We start from the raw sequence: 23,519 nt of genomic DNA on the forward strand, positions 1-23,519 counted from the left end.
TTTGGGTTCTTATACCATCAGGTAGAGGTTAAAAGTAGTGTATGCCCACTGGGTTGAGGAATTCCTCTTATTGCTCCTTGCTTAGAAGAACAGTTGTACTAGTTGTATCAGCTCTGGACCTTGTAAACTAATGTAAAAATCCTGAAAGAACATACAGAGTAAGTAGACACAGTACCATGGCATTCCCATTACCCCTGAAGGGTCCTCCTGTATCATGTTCCCTACATTGTGTAATGTAGGCTTAATGCATAGCAAATTACTCATGGCATGACATCATGCTAAAAAGGAGGGGTCCTAGAGATAGAAAATAAATCATGCAAGTATAAAAGCGTATCAAGAGGTGGCGCAGGATGGTGTGCAAGAACGTTGCAGAGAGAGAAAGAGAGAAAGGGGAGTGGGAGAGAAAGAGCGAGAGAGAAAGACGGCACTTAGCAGAGATCAGCACTGCGCCAGCAGCGCCTCCCACTCTCATACTCTCCCACAGCACCGGCATGGAGGCGGAAAGCCACGGTAAGAGCGCATCCTTTATAGCACATTCATGGTTCTTCGTGATGCAGAGTCGTGACTGATAGAATCGTCTCTTCTAGAAGCACGTAGCGTCATTTTTTGTTCCTGGGGGGTCATTTCTTTGCTTTTCTAAATGAGAAATAGCTTGAGGTGCATGCCAAGTTTTGGAGGATAGAAATCATCTCATCTATTAACAAATGCTAGATAAGGCAGGAGGTGTGATTTATTAAATTATCTGATTCTGCATCATTTTATTTCTGTACAGTGCTCAACCCAGGTCCTTTTTTATAATCACATTTAATAACCAGGATAGTTGTTTTTTTAGGGTTTACAACTCTGGTTCTGGAGTTTACCCGTCTTGCAGATTTAATATTCAGTGCTTGTCCTGCTCCTAATATACCTCATTCAACTTATCCACTAATTAACAGCACATCCTGAGTTGTCTTCCATGGAAGACAATAACATGCAACACAGGGTGCTCTAGGACCAGCTCTGAAAACCTGTGGCCTAGAACTTTGTGTAACTCCTCATATGCGATGCAGAGTTGTTTACAGCCGATGCCACAAACTGGCACTCCAGGCACTCCTGCTCTAATGTTTTACTGTATAATCCACAGTGGTTTACAGTATGATCATTTTATGGTCATAATGGCCATACTTTATTGCTCTGCTCCATCAAAGATGGAAAGATCTTAATTATTCATTGGTCAGCTTGCTGAGTGCACGAAGCATCTAGGAATAGCACATCTCAGAATAGTCTGTGGTTTGCAGTGATCTGTTGCAGGAGATCCACTATCATTGATTTCTGCATGTTAATAGCCCCTGGATTTGATTTGTTATTTGGTGGTAATTACATATGAACGACTACAATTGTTTGGAACAAGAGTTGATCAAATGAATAAATGAAAGTTTTAATGTAAAAGTATTTATTGGTTTAAGTGAAAGCATTTTTTTTTAATGCTTTTAGTTGAATTTATTGGTATCTTGTGGCTAAAACAGGCTTCAATGTTTTCAGAGAGCATTGAACACAACAGCAATTTATCAGCTACTTTATCAGGAACAACATAGTTATACTTGGCAAGATCCCAGTTTGACCAAAGAAAGAGTCTGTCCTTCATGGCATGCATTCTAGAAGGTGTTGGAAAACTTCTGGTCCATGCTGTACATTTCATGCTCAGTTGGTATTAAAAGGCACAGTGTGTACTGTGAAACCATTCTTCTCAACAAGCAGGACTTTTGGGCACAAGGCATATTGAAGCTATAGTCCACCTAATTCTGACCCTTCCATCTTGCATGTTGCAGCTGAAAATGAGATTGAGCATTTGCAAATGTCAGGCTTTAGAATCCTGTGCTTGGCTCAGTTTACAAGTTTTGTAACCTTTCTGCCAGATTGAACCAATCTGGCCACTCTTCTCTGACATCTTTTTCCACCAAGGACTTTCCATCTGCAAAACTACCACTCACTGGATGTTTTTTGCACCATAATGTGTAACAGTGGCAGACAAAGTGCACAATCCATGTACTTGAGTTAAAGTAGAGATACACTCTGTAAAATATTACTGCAGTTAAAGTATACATGCTCCCTTTAAACTTTCAAATGTGCTTAAGTTTTCAAAGTACTATGATTGATTATGGCTATAATGTTCCTATTATCATTTCTGTCACAAGACTCGTACTTAATCACTGCAGTTCATGTGAAAAGACTCTGTTACTCTTAGCACACCAATCTATTAACGGAATGATATAAATTAGTCAAATACTGATTAATATCTATTAAAATGATCATTAGGCCCAAAACCTTTTTAACTATTTTAGAAAAGTCGTGCAAATAAGGCTTTTGTTAGAGTCAGAAATCATTTATTCCTCTCAAAATGTTCTGTTTGCTGCTGAACTGTGTGTTTTTTGGGGGGGCAAGTAGATACCACCGAGTGGCAATCAAAACAAGTTAAAAACAGAGTGTGTGCTCAACCCTGATTGGTGTCTTGCTGCGTGCTTGACCAGTTAAGTTTGTATCCACTCATAAATTTACATTCACATGCAGACGCCTTTCTCCAGAGTGACGTACAAAAGTGCTTTGAGTCTCTAGCAATGAATAAATGTACACTGGTACGCAAGATTACAACTTAAGATAATTCAGCCTACAACTTAGAAGGAACAACTGATTTTGCAAAATGTAGTGGAGTAAAATGTAAGATATTTCACTTTGAAATGTTGTAAAGTTAAAGTAAAAATCTCCCCAAATGGAAATACTTCGTTACTGTCCACTAATTCTGAAATAATCAAACCTGCCCTCCTAGAACCACCATTTATGGCACTCCAATTCTGGCATGTGACATGAGCATTAATAGAACCTTTCGATCCTAGTAGTGGCTAGGGAGTGAATATTTCATAAGAAAAACGCAATTCAACCTATTAGCAGAAACACATGATTCTGATATAATTGATGCATTTGTGGATTTACATAGGATTTACATGTTCCAGGTTGTTTTGTGTATAAATAATTATATAACTTCTTGCCTATTACAAGAGAATAATCAACAGTTTGGACCTTTTGACTCACCAAAATACACAACCCACTCTCCAATACCATTCGCTAGAAGAGAAATTCATGTGCAATTCATGCTAATAATCCTCTAATTCATTGTGAACCTTACAGTGAGCAAAAGCACTGTTTATCCTCAAATCTTTGACTTCCTGTGTCTGTTTTACCCCTCAAATGTTATGCAGTCGTCTCTCTCTCTGTCCCACTCACTGCTCTCCATTACAACATTCTGTAATCCTATAATTGACCTTACGCCTTGAAACTCAAGCTCTAATCAGTTTTACTCGATATCCAGCATGCTCTCCTCTGGCTGTCTTGCTTCCATAGCCTAACCATTATCATACTGTTTTGATGGAACAGGTTCCATCAACGGGATGTAACCTGCTTGTTTTTGTCCATTATTACCATTTTGTGCATCTGCATTTTCAAATCATTTTAGCCATTGCTAAGGGATTACATTTAGCTTCTAAACTTCATCTATGTGCAGACATATGAGGTAAGCAATATTCTATAAACGTGTGCATAGCCATTATATATAAATGAGTGACGAAAAGATTAAGAACAGCATAAAGTGTCTTACTATTGTATTGAGCAACCAAGATTTCATTGGTCAGTGATATCTACAAGTCTCAGCAAGTGTAGTGAAAAATGAACACCATTCTTACTGAAGATCTTCTAGTGTGTGTTTTTTTTTTTTTTATGAGGATGGTGGACACTGTTGCTCCACATCTCTCATAGGTGTTCAAATAGATTTGGAGATTGTGAAGGGCATACCACATGCTTTACTGAAAGGGCTATTACTAGGTCATCCTAGCAGAGACCTCTCTCACCAGGGTAGTGTTTATACAAAGAACAAAAGTAGTGAATATCTGCAAAGAACTTCTTAATAATTTTCCATGAGACCACACACTTGAAGGCAAAACAACAGTGTTTCCCGCAACCCACACATACACACACACCCCATGCTAGTGAAGTTGTGTGGGTGTGTAGACTCTGTTTTTCCTTTTCAGCTATCTTTCAGTAATTATTGACTCAAGTCAGAAGTGTACATTTACATTACATACATTTCCACTTGCTTCAGAAAGGAGAGCATCAGTGATGATGTATATTGCAGTAGTACTTTTCACCTTGATAGCAATACAAATGCTATGCTTTTTCATGCAGTAGGCACATCAAATCAAATGAAACACTTCCTGGTTTCTTTCTGTAAAAGACATAAAAGATTAATACAGCACAAAGAATTTTCTAGACAAACCGAGACTTACAGGTTTGACACTAAAGTAAAGCAGCAATCTATTTTATTTGACATGAATAAATGTTGTAGTTAGCTGTGGCAAATTAGCAAATTAGCTTAAGCTAAAGCTTTGTTTAGCATGATTCTGCTGTTTCACTAAGGAAACTGTATCAGATTGCACTGCCTTCCGGGTAATTTCTGCTTCTGAAGGGTCTAATTTCTCAAATAAATTCTTAAGAATCTTATACAGAAGTGTCATCTATAATCAAATGACATGATAAGACAGTAATCAAACAGCTTGTCTTTACATTTTCTGAAACTTTGACAGGGAAGTTTTGGATTAAAAAATACTTTTTCCTTTCTTTTGTTAAGTAATTTCACTTTCTTACTATACAAAGGTATTGGTCTATTTTCTTTTTTGTGAATGTATAGTTTACGTCAGTATTATTGAAAATGAATACAAATTTTCAAGGAAAACTTTTCAAAGGATGACATTTTTAAACTAGACTTCACTAAACAGATATCAAGGACTATACGCAACATAGAATCAAATAGCAGAGATTAGCATCCAGTTATGGTAAAAAAAAAATAAAAAATGTAAATAAAAATTATGTTAAAAATTGTGCTTTTCTGTCTATACTGAACAACCTATACTACACAGTGATGTTAGTGTTATAGCTACCTGGCCTCGGCTCACTCAAATGTTTTAATTTGCTAGTGTTAGCAAAACTTGTATAAAATGAAGCATCTCCTTTGCATGCAAAGAAGTATAGCACTTTTAGTAAAACAGATTGTCACAAAGCAGCTTTAAAAATATATATGAATTCAGGATGTACATTTCAAATGTATAAGTGTATCTCTAATGTTCAGGCCAAAGGCAACGGCAACTTCCTAAAATGGTATGTGTAAGCTTTGAGGAAGGACCTTGAGAGGAACTGGACTCATCTGCATGATTTTGCAGTCGTAAATAATAAAACTCCCTTCTATTTAGTAAAACATGGACGTTTAGTAAAAAAATGGCCGTTGTCTCAAAGCAGTTTTACACAGATAATGTGGTGATAAAGAATTAATAAGATGTTCTTTATAAGTACGTTTGTCCCTGATGAGCCTGTGGTGACTGTTGCAAGGATAAAACTCCCGAGATGGCATAAGGAAGAAACCTTAAGAGGAACCAGAATCAAGAGGAACCTGTCCTCAACTAGGTGGCACAGAATGTCCATTTATTACAGCTACATTGCAGCAGACTGTTCACATGAAGTACAGTCCAAATCCATCCTCAAAGCTCATGTGTTACTCCGTAATTTCATGGATCCACTGGCTGCACAGATCCGAGGAGAGGAGAGGAGAGGAGAGGAGAGGAAAAACGAGAAGCAGAAACACTGGACACTGATACCTTAGGAGCATGTTCAACTCGACTGAGAGAGAGAGAGAGAGAGAGAGAAATATGGATTATTAAGTATCCTTATTGTTGTATAAAAGTTAGGGACACTGTGGAAGACTTGCTATAGCAGCATCACTAAAAGGGAGAACCCAGTTCACTAAACACTCTACATCCATGATCCCTCCAGATCTGCTCCTTTACCTAAGAAAAATATACTGATAAAAGACTTGACTAAATAAATATGTTTACAGCCTCCACTTTAACACTGAGACTTCTACTGTATAACTGTCAACTGTTCACTGATGGAGACATAAGACTTTATTTTAAGGTTGTCCATGTGGGCTATCTTCAGCAGCAGCAAGTTTTTTTAAATAATGAGAACTCCAACCAGTAGTAAAGCACCAGGATGGAGCATGTCTGGATAACACAGTTACCTTCTTTAATCATTATCCATAAGCCTTTAATCCTGATCAGGTTTGTAGTAGGTCCAGAGCCCATTCCTGGAACCATTTCTAATAAATAATAATCAAATATTAGTTGTGTGGTCAGCATACGTACAGAGAATTCATAATTTTTTAGGCAATACAGCACTCATTTTGTTGAAAACAAAACAAATACAGTAATAAAATGAACTTTTTACACAAAAACATGACATTCATTGAATTTCATAAGGTAACATTGTATTTCTTTTCGCAATTCGCAGTTGAAAAACAAAATGTATATTCGATATGGAAAGCAGAGGAAGGAGAAAATGGGTTTTTATCAAGAGCGAAACCTGTCTATATTTCTATATTAATTTAATCACACAGTAGTGTAGTCATCAATCTCTTACAGTACCAAATATGATGCTCTAAAATGCACAATATTAATAATCTAACAATGCCAAACTGGAAGTAAGACATGAATTTTATCTATGCACATAAAAAAATATGATACAAAATGAAGCCACATATTCAGAGATGGCAGACAAACTAGTAGAACAGTGTCCACAAATATTGTGTGCAGCATAACAACATGAGGACTACATGAGGACTTTTCTATTTTCCGTCCCTCTCTTATTGCTTTTGAAAAGCACGTTCTTTCTCATATATTTCTAACTTTTTTTTACTAATTAAATGTATTACTTTATTAACATATAAACTGAAGCCAAAATGTCGGATGAAGCCAGTGATGGATTACATGGTGATGGTTGATCAGTTATTTCATATTCGGGTTGTTTAAGAGTGCCACACAACCAAATGATTCACAAGTTTAAAAAAAAAGATAGCTTGATCTATAAATTAGGTGTAATTTTCACTATTTTACATTTGGAGCAAAAAAAAGTTTTCAAACAGTTCAATCGAATTTTTAACCTTTAATTTAAGTACATTGTTGGTCTGAATACTAAATTGAGAAATGCTTGAAAGACGACAGTATAGAGCTCTTCGTAATAGTAGTACATTGAATGGCCACCAGGGGGAAACATTTTAGCGTTGTTTCAAACAAAGTGTCAAGAATTTTAGGGGTAGAGCCTTCAGGCAGATTTAGAACCTTGGAATCCAAACCACTATACCTCAAAAACAAACTGTGGTATAAATTATGACAAATTGGGTCTAATGTATTAGATTAGTAAAAAAATTTACTAATACAAAGCAATATGACTATTATAACTAGCCTATTATAACTAGTATATTACACAATTTAATAAATCTATACAGGTTCATGGAATTCATTATCTAAATTCCTGATTAAGTATTTCTAGTTGAAGGGACATGGAATAAAAACAGGATCAATGCATTATTCAACATTCTCATGGGTTTCATTGTTTTTGAAAAGTAGAAGTGCAAAAACAAATGTGAAGCGTGAAACACTGGCCGAGTCAGAGGGAAATGGACATTGTCTTTTCTTCTCCTTTGATGTGGTCCAACATCATGACCTCACGATTTTATCTTTAGTTCTTTTTTACAGTCTCTCTTTCTCTCCCATCTTGTGTGTCTTTCTTTTATTTATCCTTCAACATAAAAAAACAAATGTTTTTGTCATAACATTCTGTCTCTCTATGTTTCTCAGTGTCTACCAGCAGTTATCAGATTTTCTGTATATTTCTGTTCACCAAGGTCTTTCCCACAATCCCAGCAGTTCACTGTTTCAATACTTTATCACAAGAACTCTGAGCATAATGCACATTCACAGTATATGACTTCAAAATATCATTACGTTTTTACTAGAATGCAACCAGTAAAACTGATCTAACTCTGATTTAATGCTAAACAAATACACGTGAACCTTATTTTGTAATGTTTATAATCTTATGATAGAGCTGGAACTAAAGGAAGAACAGGCAATTGCTTAGGGCCTCCTGCTTGGATGAGGGGCCTCCATAACTGTAACAAACCTGTACTGTACACTAGTTCACCAATCAAGATGGACAGCATAAGACAAGGATCTAAAAGTAGAGATACAGGTATATATATAATAATATATAGGTAATATATTAGTGAGTAAAAGTAAAATTGTTTTTGCCTTTAAATGTACTTCAGTATCCAAAGTACTATATTAAGTAAAGTAAAGGGTAAAGTACAGATATGCGACAAAGCTACTTAAGTACAATAACGAATTACATTTACTTTGTTACTGTTCCCCACTGTTGAATATAAACAACTGTTACTTATCTAAAGTGGAACCAGTTATTATCACAGTTTATTATATAGTTTCCACCGTGTGAATGCATTTGGGTGGCGCTGAAACGAATGCATTCCTCTGAGGTTGCTAAGCGAGAAGCTAAACAGGCACGCAATAAAAACGCAGCCTGTGATGCAGCTATGTAAGATGTCATCATGTATTTTGGATTTTAAAGTATTAAAAAAAATGGAGCTTTATTCTGCCGATTTGCATCAACGCAATTTAGAGATGAATTATTATTTGCAGCCTGTTTATTCAAAATAGTGAGAGCGGTGACTAAAACACTAAACACAAGGTCAAATTCTGTAAAGAAAAACAGCAATCGCTGATGCTAGATGAAAATTATATTTTAACCCATTTTACTGTACAGGGTAGGCAAAAATGTTCATTATCCAAATAGTGGGAAAGTGTGTTACTGTAAATAAATTACTGAACAAATTACTGAAAGTCCTGGGTGATTTAGTCAGTGTGTTTATGTGAGATATTTATAATAAAATTATAATTGTAAAGCTATTCAAATTTGCATTTTAAAGTAATGAGAAAAAGCAAATTATTATAAGCAAACTATTATTTTACATTGTAGCCTAGCTAAAGACATGTCATGGCAAGAATGAGATTGGATCCAGATGACCTTTCATACCTTTTTTCTATATTTTCTTTTTTGGTGTTGACCTTATTTAAAGTTTAATTAATATACACATATATGAAAAATAAAGTAAGTATAAAATTACTGAAAACAGATTTTGTATAAATAAAAAGGTTAGAGATTTTATATATATATATATATATATATATATATATATATATATATATATATATATATATATATATATATAGTGCGGAAAATAAGTATTTGAACACCCTGCTATTTTGCAAGTTCTCCCATTCAGAAATCATGGAGGAGTCTGAAATTGTCATCGTAGGTGCACTGTGAGAGACATAATCTAAAAAAAAAAATCCAGAAATCACAATATATGATTTTTAAACTATTTTTTGTATGATACAGCTGCAAATAAGCATTTGAACACCTGTCTATCAGCTAGAATTCTGACCCTCAAAGACCTGTTAGTCTGCCTTTAAAATGTCCACCTCCACTACATTTATTATCCTAAATTAGATGCACCTGTTTGAGGTCGTTAGCTGCATAAAGACACCTGTCCACCCCATACAATCAGTAAGAATCCAACTACTAACATGGCCAAGACCAAAGAGCTGTCCAAAGACACTAGAGACAAAATTGTACACCTCCACAAGGCTGGAAAGGGCTATGGGGAAATTGCCAAGCAGCTTGGTGAAAAAAGGTCCACTGTTGGAGCAATCATTTGAAAATGGAAGAAGCTAAACATGACTGTCAATCTCCCTCGGACTGGGGCTCCATGCAAGATCTCACCTCGTGGGGTCTCAATGATCCTAAGGAAGGTGAGAAATCAGGGAGGAGCTGGTCAATGACCTGAAAAGAGCTGGGACCACCGTTTCCAAGGTTACTGTTGGTAATACACTAAGGCGTCATGGTTTGAAATCATGCATGGCACGGAAGGTTCCCCTGCTTAAACCAGCACATGTCCAGGCACGTCTTAAGTTTGCCAATGACCATTTGGATGATCCAGAGGAGTCATGGGAGAAAGTCATGTGGTCAGATGAGACCAAAATAGAACTTTTGGGTCATAATTCCACTAAACGTGTTTGGAGGAAGAAGAATGATGAGTACCATCCAAGAACACCATCCCTACTGTGAAGCATGGGGTGGTAGCATCATGCTTTGGGGTGTTTTTCTGCACATGGGACAGGCGACTGCACTGTATTAAGGAGAGGATGACCGGGGCCATGTATTGCGAGATTTTGGGGAACAACCTCCTTCCCTCAGTTAGAGCATTAAAGATGGGTCGAGGCTGGGTCTTCCAACATGACAATGACCCAAAGCACACAGCCAGGATACCCAAGGAGTGGCTCTGTAAGAAGCATATCAAGGTTCTGGTGTGGCCTAGCCAGTCTCCAGACCTAAACCCAATAGAGAATCTTTGGAGGGAGCTCAAACTCCGTTTTTCTTAGCGACAGGCCAGAAACCTGACTGATCTAGAGTAGATCTGTGTGGAGGTGGGCCAAAATCCCTCCTGCAGTGTGTGCAAACCTGGTGAAAACTACAGGAAACGTTTGACCTCTGTAATTGCAAACAAAGGCTACTGTACCAAATATTAACATTGACTTTCTCAGGTGTTCAAATACTTATTTGTAAAATAATTCAAATAAATAGTTAAAAAAATCATACATTGTGATTTCTGGATTTTTTTTTTTTTTTTAGATTATGTCTCTCACAGTGGACATGCACCTACGATGACAATTTTAGACCCCTCCATGATTTTTAAGTGGGAGAACTTGCAAAATAGCAGGGTGTTCAAATACTTATTTTCCTCACTGTATATATATATATATATATATATATATATATATATATATATATATATATATATATATATATATATTTAGTTATTTTTGTTATAATATTGTTTTATAATAATATAATAATGCTTGAGCATGAGCTACAATTATATTCAGAGTCAAAACCAAATAATAATGACCAAATCCCAGTAGTAAAGTGTCCATAAGCTGCTCTATTATAAAACAGTTCTGAAGGGTCCTTAAAGGCATCAAAGCGTTTTGAGGCTTCATCAAAAGGCTTAAAAGCTTAGAAAGTGATATAAAATGTGAAGGGATGGGTATGTGGAGTGATGACTAAGACCTTCATGAACGATCCACTGGGAAGGAAACTGCATTATTTATATCAAAACTAATCATTGTGTGTAGGTTTTCAGGTTTGTGTGTTCAGCGTAGACTAATGTTTTCACCTCAGTGTCCATGTGCCACCATACACCCTGGATCTTGAACATTTATTTCTAAAATATGAGCAAATTGCCTATGCCACCTGTTGCCAAGCAACAACACCATCTTTATTAATGCCTTATTTTTTTTATTAGTCTTAACTGCTGAAAGAGCTGGTGGAAAAAAGACCCTGAAAGATGAATCAACTGTGAAGCATAGTGAGAAATGAGACACGTCATTTAAGCATTGAATTAAAGACCACAATAATAAAAAAAAAAATTCTAATTGGGTTTCCGTAAGATACTTCTTACCACATTTTTCCTTGTTCTGATAAATGAGTGGGACTCTTTTCTTTATCTTTGTGTGTGCGTGTTGTGTAATTTCTAGTGAAGACAGAAAATGTTGAGTGGGTTGTGCCACATTGTGTAAAATAGTATGCTGACTGTAGCACAACCACAATGACGTGTATGTTTTTTTGACAAGGTATGTGTTGATCTTATAGTACACTGCATATTTTATGTAGTCATTTAGCAAATCAGAAGAGAATCGAGGCAGAGAGAGAGAGAGAGAGAGAGAGAGAGAGAGAGAGCGCAACAGAAGAGGAGGCAGAAAGAGCACTCGGTTTAAAACCCTGTACAGATAGAGAGGAAGGCTGCGATTGCAGAGATCTGTACAAGGATTTCCACACACTCGCTGTCTCACAACATTCACTAAGACTTACACAAGAGGACATGAGCAACCATGGAGTAACCAGCTGAAAGTCCTCGACAATGCCCACTGAACTGTATTTCACACACACTTATCTTCTGACAGTTTAAAATTGGAGACGAGAAAGAGGACGTCACAGGAGAGGCGAGAGTGAGGACGAATTTATTGTGGTGGCAAAAAAACTAATCACTTTCATAAAGCAAAGTAATGGGGACAGTAGGTGAACTGTGTGTGTCCAGCCTACAGGCTTTCATGTATCCGCCAGTGGCGATCCCATCTCCAGGTAAGACATGGAGGAATAGAGATGGCAGAGAAAGTGCCAATGTTTATTCTTAGTATTCTAAGTGTTTATTCTACAGCTCTTATCAGCTTACAGCATACTTTCTGCCTCTACCTTTTTACTATCTATATAGTGTGTATCGTTGTAAAGTTTCTGTGGGCTTTGGAAAGCCAAACAATGAAAAACATGTTAAATCATGTTAAAGCTGATGGATGGAGGTGTGGTATATATTCGTGTGGTATATGCAGTTTATTGATAAAGGTTTTTTAAACTAGTGACAAAATAACAAACAAACAAAAAAAACTAAATAAATATTTCTGTTGACTCTTGAATATTTGGAAAATTATTTGAACTGATATACAGTGACACTTGAAAACCATTAAGCAAAGGCAAAAACAAGGACATATCAGAGATTGATTTTAGACATAAGTATTTCTGTCTTAAATAATTTAACCTGTAAATTTTTTTACTGTTTCATTCAAAAGGCATATAGAAGTGCATATACATTAAAGTGCACATACAGGAAATGTGTCCATGTGTAGGAATCTTTCATGCATATGTGCTTCCTGCATACATTTTTTTTTATGTATAAGCTACTAAATGCACTGGTTTCTGACAGGAAAATCTTTTTTGAAGACTTTGACACAATCCGCTTTTCACCCCAAGATATAGATCTGAACATACATGGAAATGTAGAGAACCAATAAGATTGCACCCTCTGAAGATTTGAAACTTTTCACAAGTCAACAAGTGCAACAGGAAAGTGTGAGACAAGTTTAACTGTGAATATTTAAAACTGTAAAAAAGCCACCCTGTCACACAATATAGTAGAGATACAATCCTTAACAGTCTCCAAAATTAATTTTAAACTGAAATGTAATTTTTTTACTTCAGTTAACTGTTTCATAACGCACAATGTCATTCACCTACTAACTAATATCGCTGTAATTGGGAATTAGCCCTTGCTTCGTATTCTAGTAAAAAAAAAAAGCATGATTAACGATGAAGCAGAGCTCTAATCTTCTATTTAGTCTTGCTCCATGTCCTCATGCGTTACTTCAACATTAACACTAATACCAACATCTTCAGTCAAAGCTATTTCTTATCATTCACTAGGTCGCTAACTATCCAAGCCAGATGCTGGCCATGCACCCTAATTCAATGCAACTCTATTATATAGCTGGATTGAACTCTGGGAAAGGCAGTGTGACATTTATCATTTGTTTGAAATTGTTAAAAACATCTTTTGATTCCAATAATAAAACATAATAATAGAATAATGAAAGTGCAGCAACGACAAGCAAATTAGCACCAGAAGCGCTTTGCAAATGGATTTAAATATAAACGTTAGTGTTTCCAAGTGAAATATTCTGTTTTTGCGCATCCTAAAACACATTTTCTCGGATGTATTTTGGAGGCTTTTCTATTTCAAAACATCTCGAAATGATCATCGTTTCAATTTGGTAAGCCTTCGTTCTGCAGAAAGGTAAAGAGAACAGAGATATTAAGTCCTTAAATTGAACTTGCCTGATAAGCCTAGATCTCTTAAGATTATGTTTCTGGTTTTGGCTGCCTCCAAGAAATGCTAGAAGCAAGCAGCTTTGTTTTCCTATGCTCATCAGATGCACATGTTTGGAAGACCTTGTCACCTTTAATCACTGGCTCTGCATTTCAGCTGCACAAAAGGCATAGGGGCTGTTTACTGCCCATCATTTGGCCACCCGAGCTTTAAATGGTTGCTTTCTACTTTGAAATAATGCAGGAAGCAGTCCACAAACAAAAACAGGACATTACATTTGTTCTTGCGAACTGATTGTTGCTTCTTGCTGTCTGTGTTCAGAAAGACAAATTAAAAGTTTACTGACAGCATGGCTGGTCGAGGACAATAAGAGAAATGGAAAATCGCACTAGATAGTGGTTAGGTTTGTGGCAGCGTATGTTTGTGTAGCAGGAAGGCACTGTTCTTTAGAGAGCGGTAATTTGAGGCTGTCTGATAGCTATGCTTTCATCGAGGGTGGACATGGCTTAGGGGGCTGTGTGTTACAGGAACATAATGAGCTGCTACACAGAAGCCGAGCTGTGATTTTTGCCACTCGGATGGGAAAATATGATTGGACTACTGGAGGCTTTTATGGGCTGAGGTCAAATATGTCTAATCTAATATTTTTCTGTAAAAGGGTTCTTTCCACAGTTTGTCCCCAATTTGGTCATGTGCCAGTTTCCACCCAGCTGACAGCTCTACCATTTCACTAAGCAATAAACACCTGTTAACCAATGCTTCCTCTACAACATACATGAGCTCAGATTAATTAGTAGCACTCTGATCGACTGGAGAATATAACACTGTCTCGCCCTGTACAGATAGTTGTAGATAGTTTACTTCTATTCTTTTTTATTTTTTTATTTAAATTATTTTAGAGTGAAACAATGATCCAGAGACCTCTCATTTGCTGTTCAGTTTGCTCATTTATATCAAAAGGACATACTTTATCTAAAGGTGATTTAAGTATACATAATTCCTAGGTGCTGGGGGGTGACAAAAAATTGAGTATCTCTGTCTATAATGAGCCAGATGTAGCCACCTAAAGGCTAATTAGTGGCAGCATTTTGTACTTAGTGCTGTTCTACATAAATTAGGACATATATCGGAGACCTTTTTCAAGAACTTTTTCCCCTAAACAAATTTGATTATGCCAAAAGTCAATATGTACGACTTGAACACAAGAATGGGCCAGAAAACTGACCTGTAGTTCACTAGAACACAGTCTGATATGCTCCCAACATCTGATATGCACCCAACATCAGTATCTGAGCATACTAATGCTCTTATGGATGAGCACATATCCCTGCTGCCACACATTAAAATAGAGTGGGAAGCATTTCCAGAAGAATGGATGTAATAGCAAAAACAACCATCTCTAGGTTAATACCCAAAGTTTTGGAATCAGCACATATGGGTGTGACAGTTAGGTGTCCACATGCTTTTGGCCATACAGTACATCTTATTAATAGTAGTGTGGGAATTTCCCCTTCAGCACAGTCTGTGTATGCAGTAATTGAGAAGTCTTGACATTACCTGTGCCTGAATAAGATCTGAGCCGAGTTATTACTGACTGATGAAACGTTTGAACTCTTGCTGTGTTGTTGGATTTTTCTTTGGAGTTCTCTTCAGCCTTGGTGATCATTTAACTACAGAGACCACCTTTTTCAATGTCAATAATGAAACCTGGAGTATCAGTCAATACCAATACTAATATTGTATTTTCTTAAAGCTTAGATTTTCTTTTTAACTGAAATATTTTGCACTTAAACTTTCTCACACATAAAGCATTTACACTGCAAATATGACCAAAAATAAAAGAAAGAAAAATTAAATTATGAATAGAATAAAAATCAATTCAAAGAACTTTTCTTTTTATGCGCATTATTCCCTGTTCTAAAAATACATTTTATTTTTTTATAGAATTTGTTGCAGCGGTTTATATCCAATATTAGATATTGGAAGGCGTTATTGCATTTACATTTACATTTACATTTGTGGCATTTAGCAGACGCCCTTATCCAGAGCGACGTACAAAAGTGCTTTGAGTCTCTAGTAATGAATAAATCTACACTGGTACGCAAGATTACAAACTCAATATAAATATAACTCGAATTCTACAAACTTGGAAAGTGCTAATTTAGGTATTTCAGGAAGAGGTAGGTTTTCAGTCGTCGTTTGAAGATAATCAGGGACTCTGCTAGGGGAAGTTCATTCCACCACCTCGGTGCCTGAACTTTAGCATTGTATGAAACACGACATGAACGGAGCGTGTTTGTTAAGCACATTTATGTGGATTTTGGGATTGGCTTCAGCAAATTATTTCACACTCCGGACATAAAAGCTTGATTCATTAGATAACATGCACCCATGAAAGCATGCATTAGCTGCTTCAGGATAAGCAACCCAGTCTTCTAGTGAAGTGTACCAAATGATTGTTTCTATCAAAGATAACAATTTAGCAGTTAGAACAAAAAAAGGAAACCTCTTTCTAATTTTATTTGAATGCCAAGATACTTATTAGTATACATTTATATATCACTATTATCTGTAGGAGAATACATCATTCTATGTAATGTATGCATTTCCAAAAAACTACATTTCAAGAAAAATGTGTGACATTGCAGGGGCCTCTGGTTTAATCAGACATTTTCATGTTTACATGGGTATGGTCCAGGTTTTTCCCTTTTTTCAGTTTTTTAGAGAAATTGTTTAAACAGAAACACTAAAAAGCACTGATGTAACCAGACCTGATTTACAGGTGCAGGTATGACAGCCGGTTGAGTTGGAACTGAGATATCAGGATGATTTTTTTGCAGCTAAATATAAAATTTGCTAAATATATATAAATATGAAGGCGGTTTTAAAGTCAAAGCATTGACATACAAGTTAGAGAATAGCCACTTGATAAAAATCAGTGTTAGTAATGAAATATTACTTATGAGAATAAACAGACATCTGTGAAACTTTAAATTCTAAACATATGCAGGTTTGCACTCAGCTGTCCATATACCTACACTACATGAACAAAAGTTTGTGGACTCGTGACCATAAGATTTGTACATGATTTCTATACATCTAATACCACATTTATTTCACATTTACTGTTATAATAATTAACCAATGTTCTGGGAAGATATTTTAGATTGTGGTTGTAGAGATTTGTGCTTATTCAGGTTGTTAGTCAGGTAGTGATGTAGGGTGAGAAGAACTGGAGTGCAGTCAGTGTTGCATTAAATCAAAAAAGTCTTCAATAGGGTTCAGAGTTCAGAGCTTTATAGTTGGCCACTGAAGATCTTCTACTTCAACACATATAAACCATATTTTCAAAAAGCTGGCTTTGTGCACAGAATCATTGTCATGCTGAAACAGGTTTTGGCCTCAAGTGAGGGGTAATGTAATGCTATCGCATCCAATGACATCTTTTACACTTGCGTGCTTTGGTATCAATTTTGGGAACAAGTCAGGTGTCTATATACTTTTGTCCACACACACACACACACACACACACACACACACACACACACACACACACATACAGTGTATGTGTTTACCATTATATATATACTTATAATAATTTACATATAAAATGGTAAAGACATATTCTGTATGCTTGAAATATCCCTACAATATACTTCATTCATTAAGGAAACTACTGAAGAAAACTTATTTCAGACATATGACCCTGATTTTTTCTTGATCTTGTTCAATGGACAGTAGGACAACCACAGGCGAAAAGACTCAGACTCCACCATCTTGTGGTGGTAAAAAAAAACTGCCTCTATCACAATGTTATGTAATTACTCTCACATCCTTATTCCCAACAATGTGCACCTTTAGTGTTATATCTTTGTGTATAGGTTCAGACTTTCAATTATCATTGGCATTTGTAAATCAATTCACACCCTTTAGTTCTGTGAGGCTGTTGAGCAATGTGGTAGTGTTCAGTGAAATGTCAAGGATAATGAGGATGTGTCGTGTTGGTTCAGATGATACTTTAGCCCAGTATGGTCATTGAGTGTTCAGGATAATATATGCAATAAAAAAGCTTTAATTAGGAAAAAAAAAGAAAAGTCGAATCATGTTTTATTTCTAGCTGTTACAACTTGCTGTCTTGTTATAGTAATGGTTAAAATGATGCTTAGTCAGAAGAACAATTTACTGTTTGTTATTTATGTCATATAAACAGATGTTGAGTAAGTAAAGCATTACAGGAAGGTCATAAATGATACCGCTGAGCTCTCCCTTCGTCCTATAAATCCCACATTCTGTGACAGTTCCTGTAACTTATTAGCAACGTGTAGAGAAATACAAGGATTGTGAGGGTTTTCCCCAAGCAGGTCATTAAATGTGGTGTAAAACTAGCACACGATATTATTTACCCAGTCTCTCCTACGTCTCTTATTCCCAGCAATGTGTCAGGCTTTACCCAAATGACTTTTACAATAAAGACATGATTAAGGCAAACAAATTAAATTGCTTTTGTACAAATCTCAGTGGAATTGATTTTTTAAATATTCTGATTTGTCACCACGCCTCTGCTTGACACCACAAACTAAGAAATAAAGCCAAAAACAAGACATGATTTGAATCTAATGCATGATAATGAGTCATTTTTCTGAACCCTGCATGACTTTAGGCAATCACTCTGAATATTTAGTTTTAAGCTTTTATTGTCTCACTGCCTCATAAGTTTATGTCCTATTTTATAATGCTTAATGACATTGTTCTGGGGTCTTTGGCTGTTTTTTCAGTATGAACCATAGTACAAGTAATATATGTGCTTAAGGATCTACTTAAAATGGTCTTTTTGTTTTTAAAATTTCATTTGCATCATTTATGTGACTTATATGACATATACTGTAATTTCTGGATTGAATGGGAGACAAGTATAATGCATATGATGCACCATTTCTGTGATACTTAGGAATCAGACACACTATCTGGCTTTGCTTGCTAATTTATAATACACAGTATGTAAAAAAATATAAAAATAAAAATTATTGTCACAAGCGAGGTTATTTTGGCAATTCTGCACTGTAACCTTTAGGGGGCGATACAATTAAAGCCTAAGGTTGTGTTGCATGGCCAAATTGTGACCTTTTCATGATCTTAGCCTACATATTACACTGAATTTGTGACACTCTAACAGACATGAGAAGCATTTTTATTTAAAGCTTTGGCAGGGTATCATTCTGTTGTTTAAGAGTCAGAATCCAGACTAAGCATACATATGGTTAGTTGATTCTGAGAAACAGAGCTCTATGTGCTCTCATTTATTCCTGAGAGTGAGGCAGAAACGCAGCCTGGGTGGAATGCTATTGCATCACAGGGTACTGTGTGACACATTTACATATATTCACCTAGGGCTAATGATTTGCAAGATATCAAAAATAACTTGGTGGGTTCAGCATTTTTTATTCCTTTCTTCACCTTCTGTTCAATGAGTACATTCAGAGGACAAATCTGATAACTGAGATCGACACAGAAACACAATCCTGCCGGTCTAAAAGCTCAGTTCATACTCTGAGGTAATGGTAGCTGCAGAACTCACAGGTTTCTTATTGTGCTACATTAAATGGCCCATATAGTGTAAAGTGTAAAGCTATGATCACGTACAATATAAATAATTGGAAATTGTAATGTTTATTATGAATCTGCATTTAGCAATTTCTAAATCTTGGCCTGTAAACCTGGCCTTGTTCTGACACATTCTATTGCCATGCAATTTTAAGACATGGAAATGATATCTCACTATATTTTAGTGGTATAGCAATTACATTGTGATGGACACATTCCTGAATATAATAAGAAGTGTCACAGCCTTGAGGAACAATAGAGGGGGAAAAGACATTCCTCAAATAGCCATGTGTGTATTTTGACAATGGCACGGCAAAGTGCACTGTGTGGGAGGTCTGAAGAGCTCTTAATTGCATTATCATTCTCATACATTTGGTAAAAATAAGATCTTGCAAGCCGAGTATATTCTCACTCCCAACTCGTCACATATGGACGCATTTGTCAGGACCCATCACTTTTTGACGCACTGGGAACCTCATTGGCGTAGTTTTTTAATGTGTCGGGATTTCCATAGAACTTTGAACCAGAGCCTGTGGTGTTGAAATTTGACGTGTTGAGTCAGCAGACTGCCCCGAGATCACATTTATCTGGCTCTCCAACTGATTTTTGATTTTGAAAAATGAAACTAAAGGAGTATCCAGGGCTTCAAAAAAGATTACGCCTAGAGATCACGATGAACCCGTCCATAAGTGGCGAGTCGGTAGTGAGAATGTGTAGGCAAGCCATGTTAGTATTTTTGTATATCATTGTTTGGGATGTTTGTGTTGTGTTTGTGCAAGAAGGAAAAGCTCAGTATTTAAGATGGTGGACTTCTGATCAGAAGGTTGTGAGTTCAAATCCAAGCACTCCAATCTGCCACTGCTGACCCTCAACTGCTCAGTTGTATTAATGAATATTGTAATTCGATCTTGATAAGAACGTCTGCCAAATGCTGTAAATGTAAAACCTATGAAACGTCGAATAACTTTTCACACATAAAGTAGGTTGTTTGCAGGTTTACCAGCAGTAACATGTGGTGTATTTTGAACAGAAATACATGCACCTTCATAATACACAGTACAAATGAGAATAGAGCTTGTTTATGACTTTTACGTCATCCTTTTTTATTTACATGACATTACCCTAAGCACATTTGTACTCTTTTCAGTGTCAGATTTACATACTCCACGGGAATGGGTGCGATGACGAGCATGTAACCTTAGATCAAATTGTAAGGATTGTCTTGTGTATTTTACATATATACTTATTCAGGTCGCTGAGTGTATTGCATGGAAAGAAAGAAGGCTGTTTTTGTGCGGGTACTCCTTGACAGAAGCTACATTGTCCCGGACTTTGTCTTTGTGAGAGCACAACAGTGGCTTTTGTGAGCGAGACCAGCATGTCTGCTAGGCTCATCAAAGTGTGACTTATCTGCTTCCTGACTGACTCTCCAGAGATCCTATTTGTTAAAGTCACTACAGTGGAGAATAGCCTCTGTTATTATAGGAATTCTTTCCCACAGGCCTCTTTCTCTGGCTAGGCTACAGTCTGGATCAAGCATTATTTACTTAAAAGTGGACTGATGGAGCTAGTCTTATCACATTTGTAAAATTAAAAAGCGCAATCTTTTGAGTCTTAGAGAAATATTTACTTTTTTTTCTTGATGTCTGTTACTGCGGTAGACAATGTATATTTATATTTTCCAGACAGGCTGAAAGAGAGTGAAAGTGTGTCTGTGTGTGTGAGATGACCATTAACCACACTTATGCCCTGTTCTGATTAATGACCTATATAATGACCTATTTACGACCTACAAATGACCTATATAATGGCCTATTTTTATATACTGCTATGTTTTTTCTTTTTGATCAAAGTAGTTTTAATATCATTATATCTAATACAATTGAAAAAACAACAATTGTATTAGATATACAAGCAACAGATGCATGCAGGGATCCTGACAAAAAAAATCTATATTACATGGCAGAAGTTACGCTTGGAACATGATTAAAAACGTATGGTTTGCTATCATGACTCCACACCCATCACACAAGTTTTGCTAGTTTTGCTTTTGTCAGGTGTAGGCTGCAAACTGTTAAATTGAATAATGACCTTATTCATTAGGGTATTTATCTTGTGGGATAATGTATATAGTAAGCAAATTTAAATGCATATTGCATTTGCTATATACGAGTTAAGTTTTGTGAAATATTTAGTAGTTCCTTTTAGTAATAATACCTGAATAGTTTCAGAATATAAAAGTACCATATCCCCAGTGTACCCATTGTACCCATGTAACCCACTTTATTTTATTATTATTTAAATACTTTTTATAGTATTTATCTAATGTGTTATAATGTTTATAGTAATAGATTCTGAGATCATATCTGGTACAGCAATCAGGTTATTATCTATTATTATATATAACCACACTGCCTATGATTTCCTTGTTAAATCACCAGCTAAAACCAGCTTGTCTAACCAAACCTAGTTTAAACATCCACAACATACACGCCATTTTTGCAACCTTAGTTCATCTGCAAGCAGAGGCATGTGTACAATGTACCCTGTGGACACTACAAATCTCTAAGTGGCAAGGGCAACTGATACAGAGGGAATATTAATATTACGTTATGAGAATAAAGAATGAAATCATTTTCTCCCTGTCACATCCCTTACCAGCTTAATAGTATTGTAGTTTTCTTTTTTTTTTTTTTTTTGCGATAGAGGAATAGAGTTTAGAGTGTCCAATTTTGCAAACCAGGTAGTCTTAAAAAGTTGAAAGAACTTCTTGCTGTACTGAAAACAATGTAATGGTTAACAAACTGAAAAATGTAATGTTTTTTCAGTTTCTTATTTTTAACATGTAACAGCTGAAGGTTTATTGAAATAGACACTAATCTTAATCAAACTTTAAACAGCTGCATTACATCTATTACTACATATGAAGAAAAATCTAGCACACTGAATGAGGTATTGCTCACCACTGGAAATATAGGCCCTGCTGGAAAAAAAACCCAAACAAAAATAGAAACGATCACAAAAACACCAAAAACACCAGCTGTTGACCCTTAAAGCCATTATCAAATGTTTTTCATTATTTGCTGTGTTTATGTGCATCATTAAACCATTATCAAAACAATAAATCCATTGTAGATATTTTTTGGAGTTTTGGATGTTCAATGATGTCCTAAGGTACCAATCATGACCAGTAGATAGAGAGATAGATAGATAGATAGATAGATAGATAGATAGATAGATAGATAGATAGATAGATAGATAGATAGATAGATGTAGCAGAATGCAAAATGTAGCAGTCGTGCAAAAGTGCGGATAAATATGGCATATTTACAGCAAGTGATAAATATATAAACATATATAAAGTGAATAAATATAAAGTCAGTAACAGTGCAGAGATGTGTGGACATCAATTTAGAGTACAGAAATGGTTCTGAGGCTATGGCATTAAAGAGTAATGTGCAGAAGTGGAGGTTAAATTATGGCATTTTAGAATTAGCAGCTAAATAACCAGTCGACTATATATAGAAATATGAAGCATATGTAGAGTGAATAAATATAAGGCAGTAACAGTGCAGAGATGTGTGGACATCATAAGGAAGTACAGGAATGGTTCTTAAGGCTATGGCATTGAAGAGTAATTAGCAAGTCGAATAAACAGTCTACTATATATATATATATATATATATATATATATATATATATATATATATATATATATATATATACACACAGGTTATATACACAAATACCAACAAGCGATCTAAAAGTCACCAAAGGTGTTCTACTGGTTCTGAATGGTATCCTCTAGACATAAGATACCCCTAACAATGGCCAACAAATTACATTATAGTTTCCATTAAAACAAATAAAATACCTATTAAAACCATTAAAGACATTACAAATTCTATGAGGGTTTCTGTAGTGTTATTTTTCCAGCATGGACGTATTCAACTGTATTTAGAGCCGCTTTGTTCATAGTGTTAAGGGTTTGTTGCAGGAAAAAATGAACTCTGAAATCAAGTATAAATAGAAACAGAGGACCCCAACCGCCGGGCCGGTACTGGTACTGTTGAATCATTTGGTACGAGGCCACACAGAAAGGTATTATTTTATTTATTTGTTTACTTTTGCATATTTAAAAACCATTTCTATGATCATTTCCTTTACTTGTGAAGGTCGCAGTTTTTTTCTTTGCAATCAAACTGCCACTGATTCTGCATTATGCTGAGTTATATTTTTATTATACTGTATAGCTAGATATCTGAATAGA

General features: G+C 35.8%; 1 protein-coding gene across 2 annotated transcripts in view; it reads left to right on the forward strand.

Annotated features, from left to right (window-relative positions):
• The first annotated feature begins 397 nt into the window (after positions 1-397).
• cyth1a (cytohesin 1a) overlaps positions 398-23,519 on the forward strand; it is a 63,079-nt gene continuing 39,957 nt past the window's right edge. The window contains exon 1 of one of the 2 annotated variants that reach the window (XM_046865782.1): positions 398-510. In XM_046865782.1, coding sequence (XP_046721738.1) covers positions 492-510 — 19 coding nt within the window. In that variant the 5' untranslated portion in view covers positions 398-491. Of the gene's footprint in view, positions 511-11,836; positions 12,133-23,519 lie in introns of those variants that run through there. The other variant, XM_046865780.1, reaches the window with a different exon arrangement.

This window comes from Silurus meridionalis, chromosome 14, assembly GCF_014805685.1.
Source record: "Silurus meridionalis isolate SWU-2019-XX chromosome 14, ASM1480568v1, whole genome shotgun sequence".
Lineage (NCBI taxonomy): Eukaryota > Metazoa > Chordata > Actinopteri > Siluriformes > Siluridae > Silurus > Silurus meridionalis.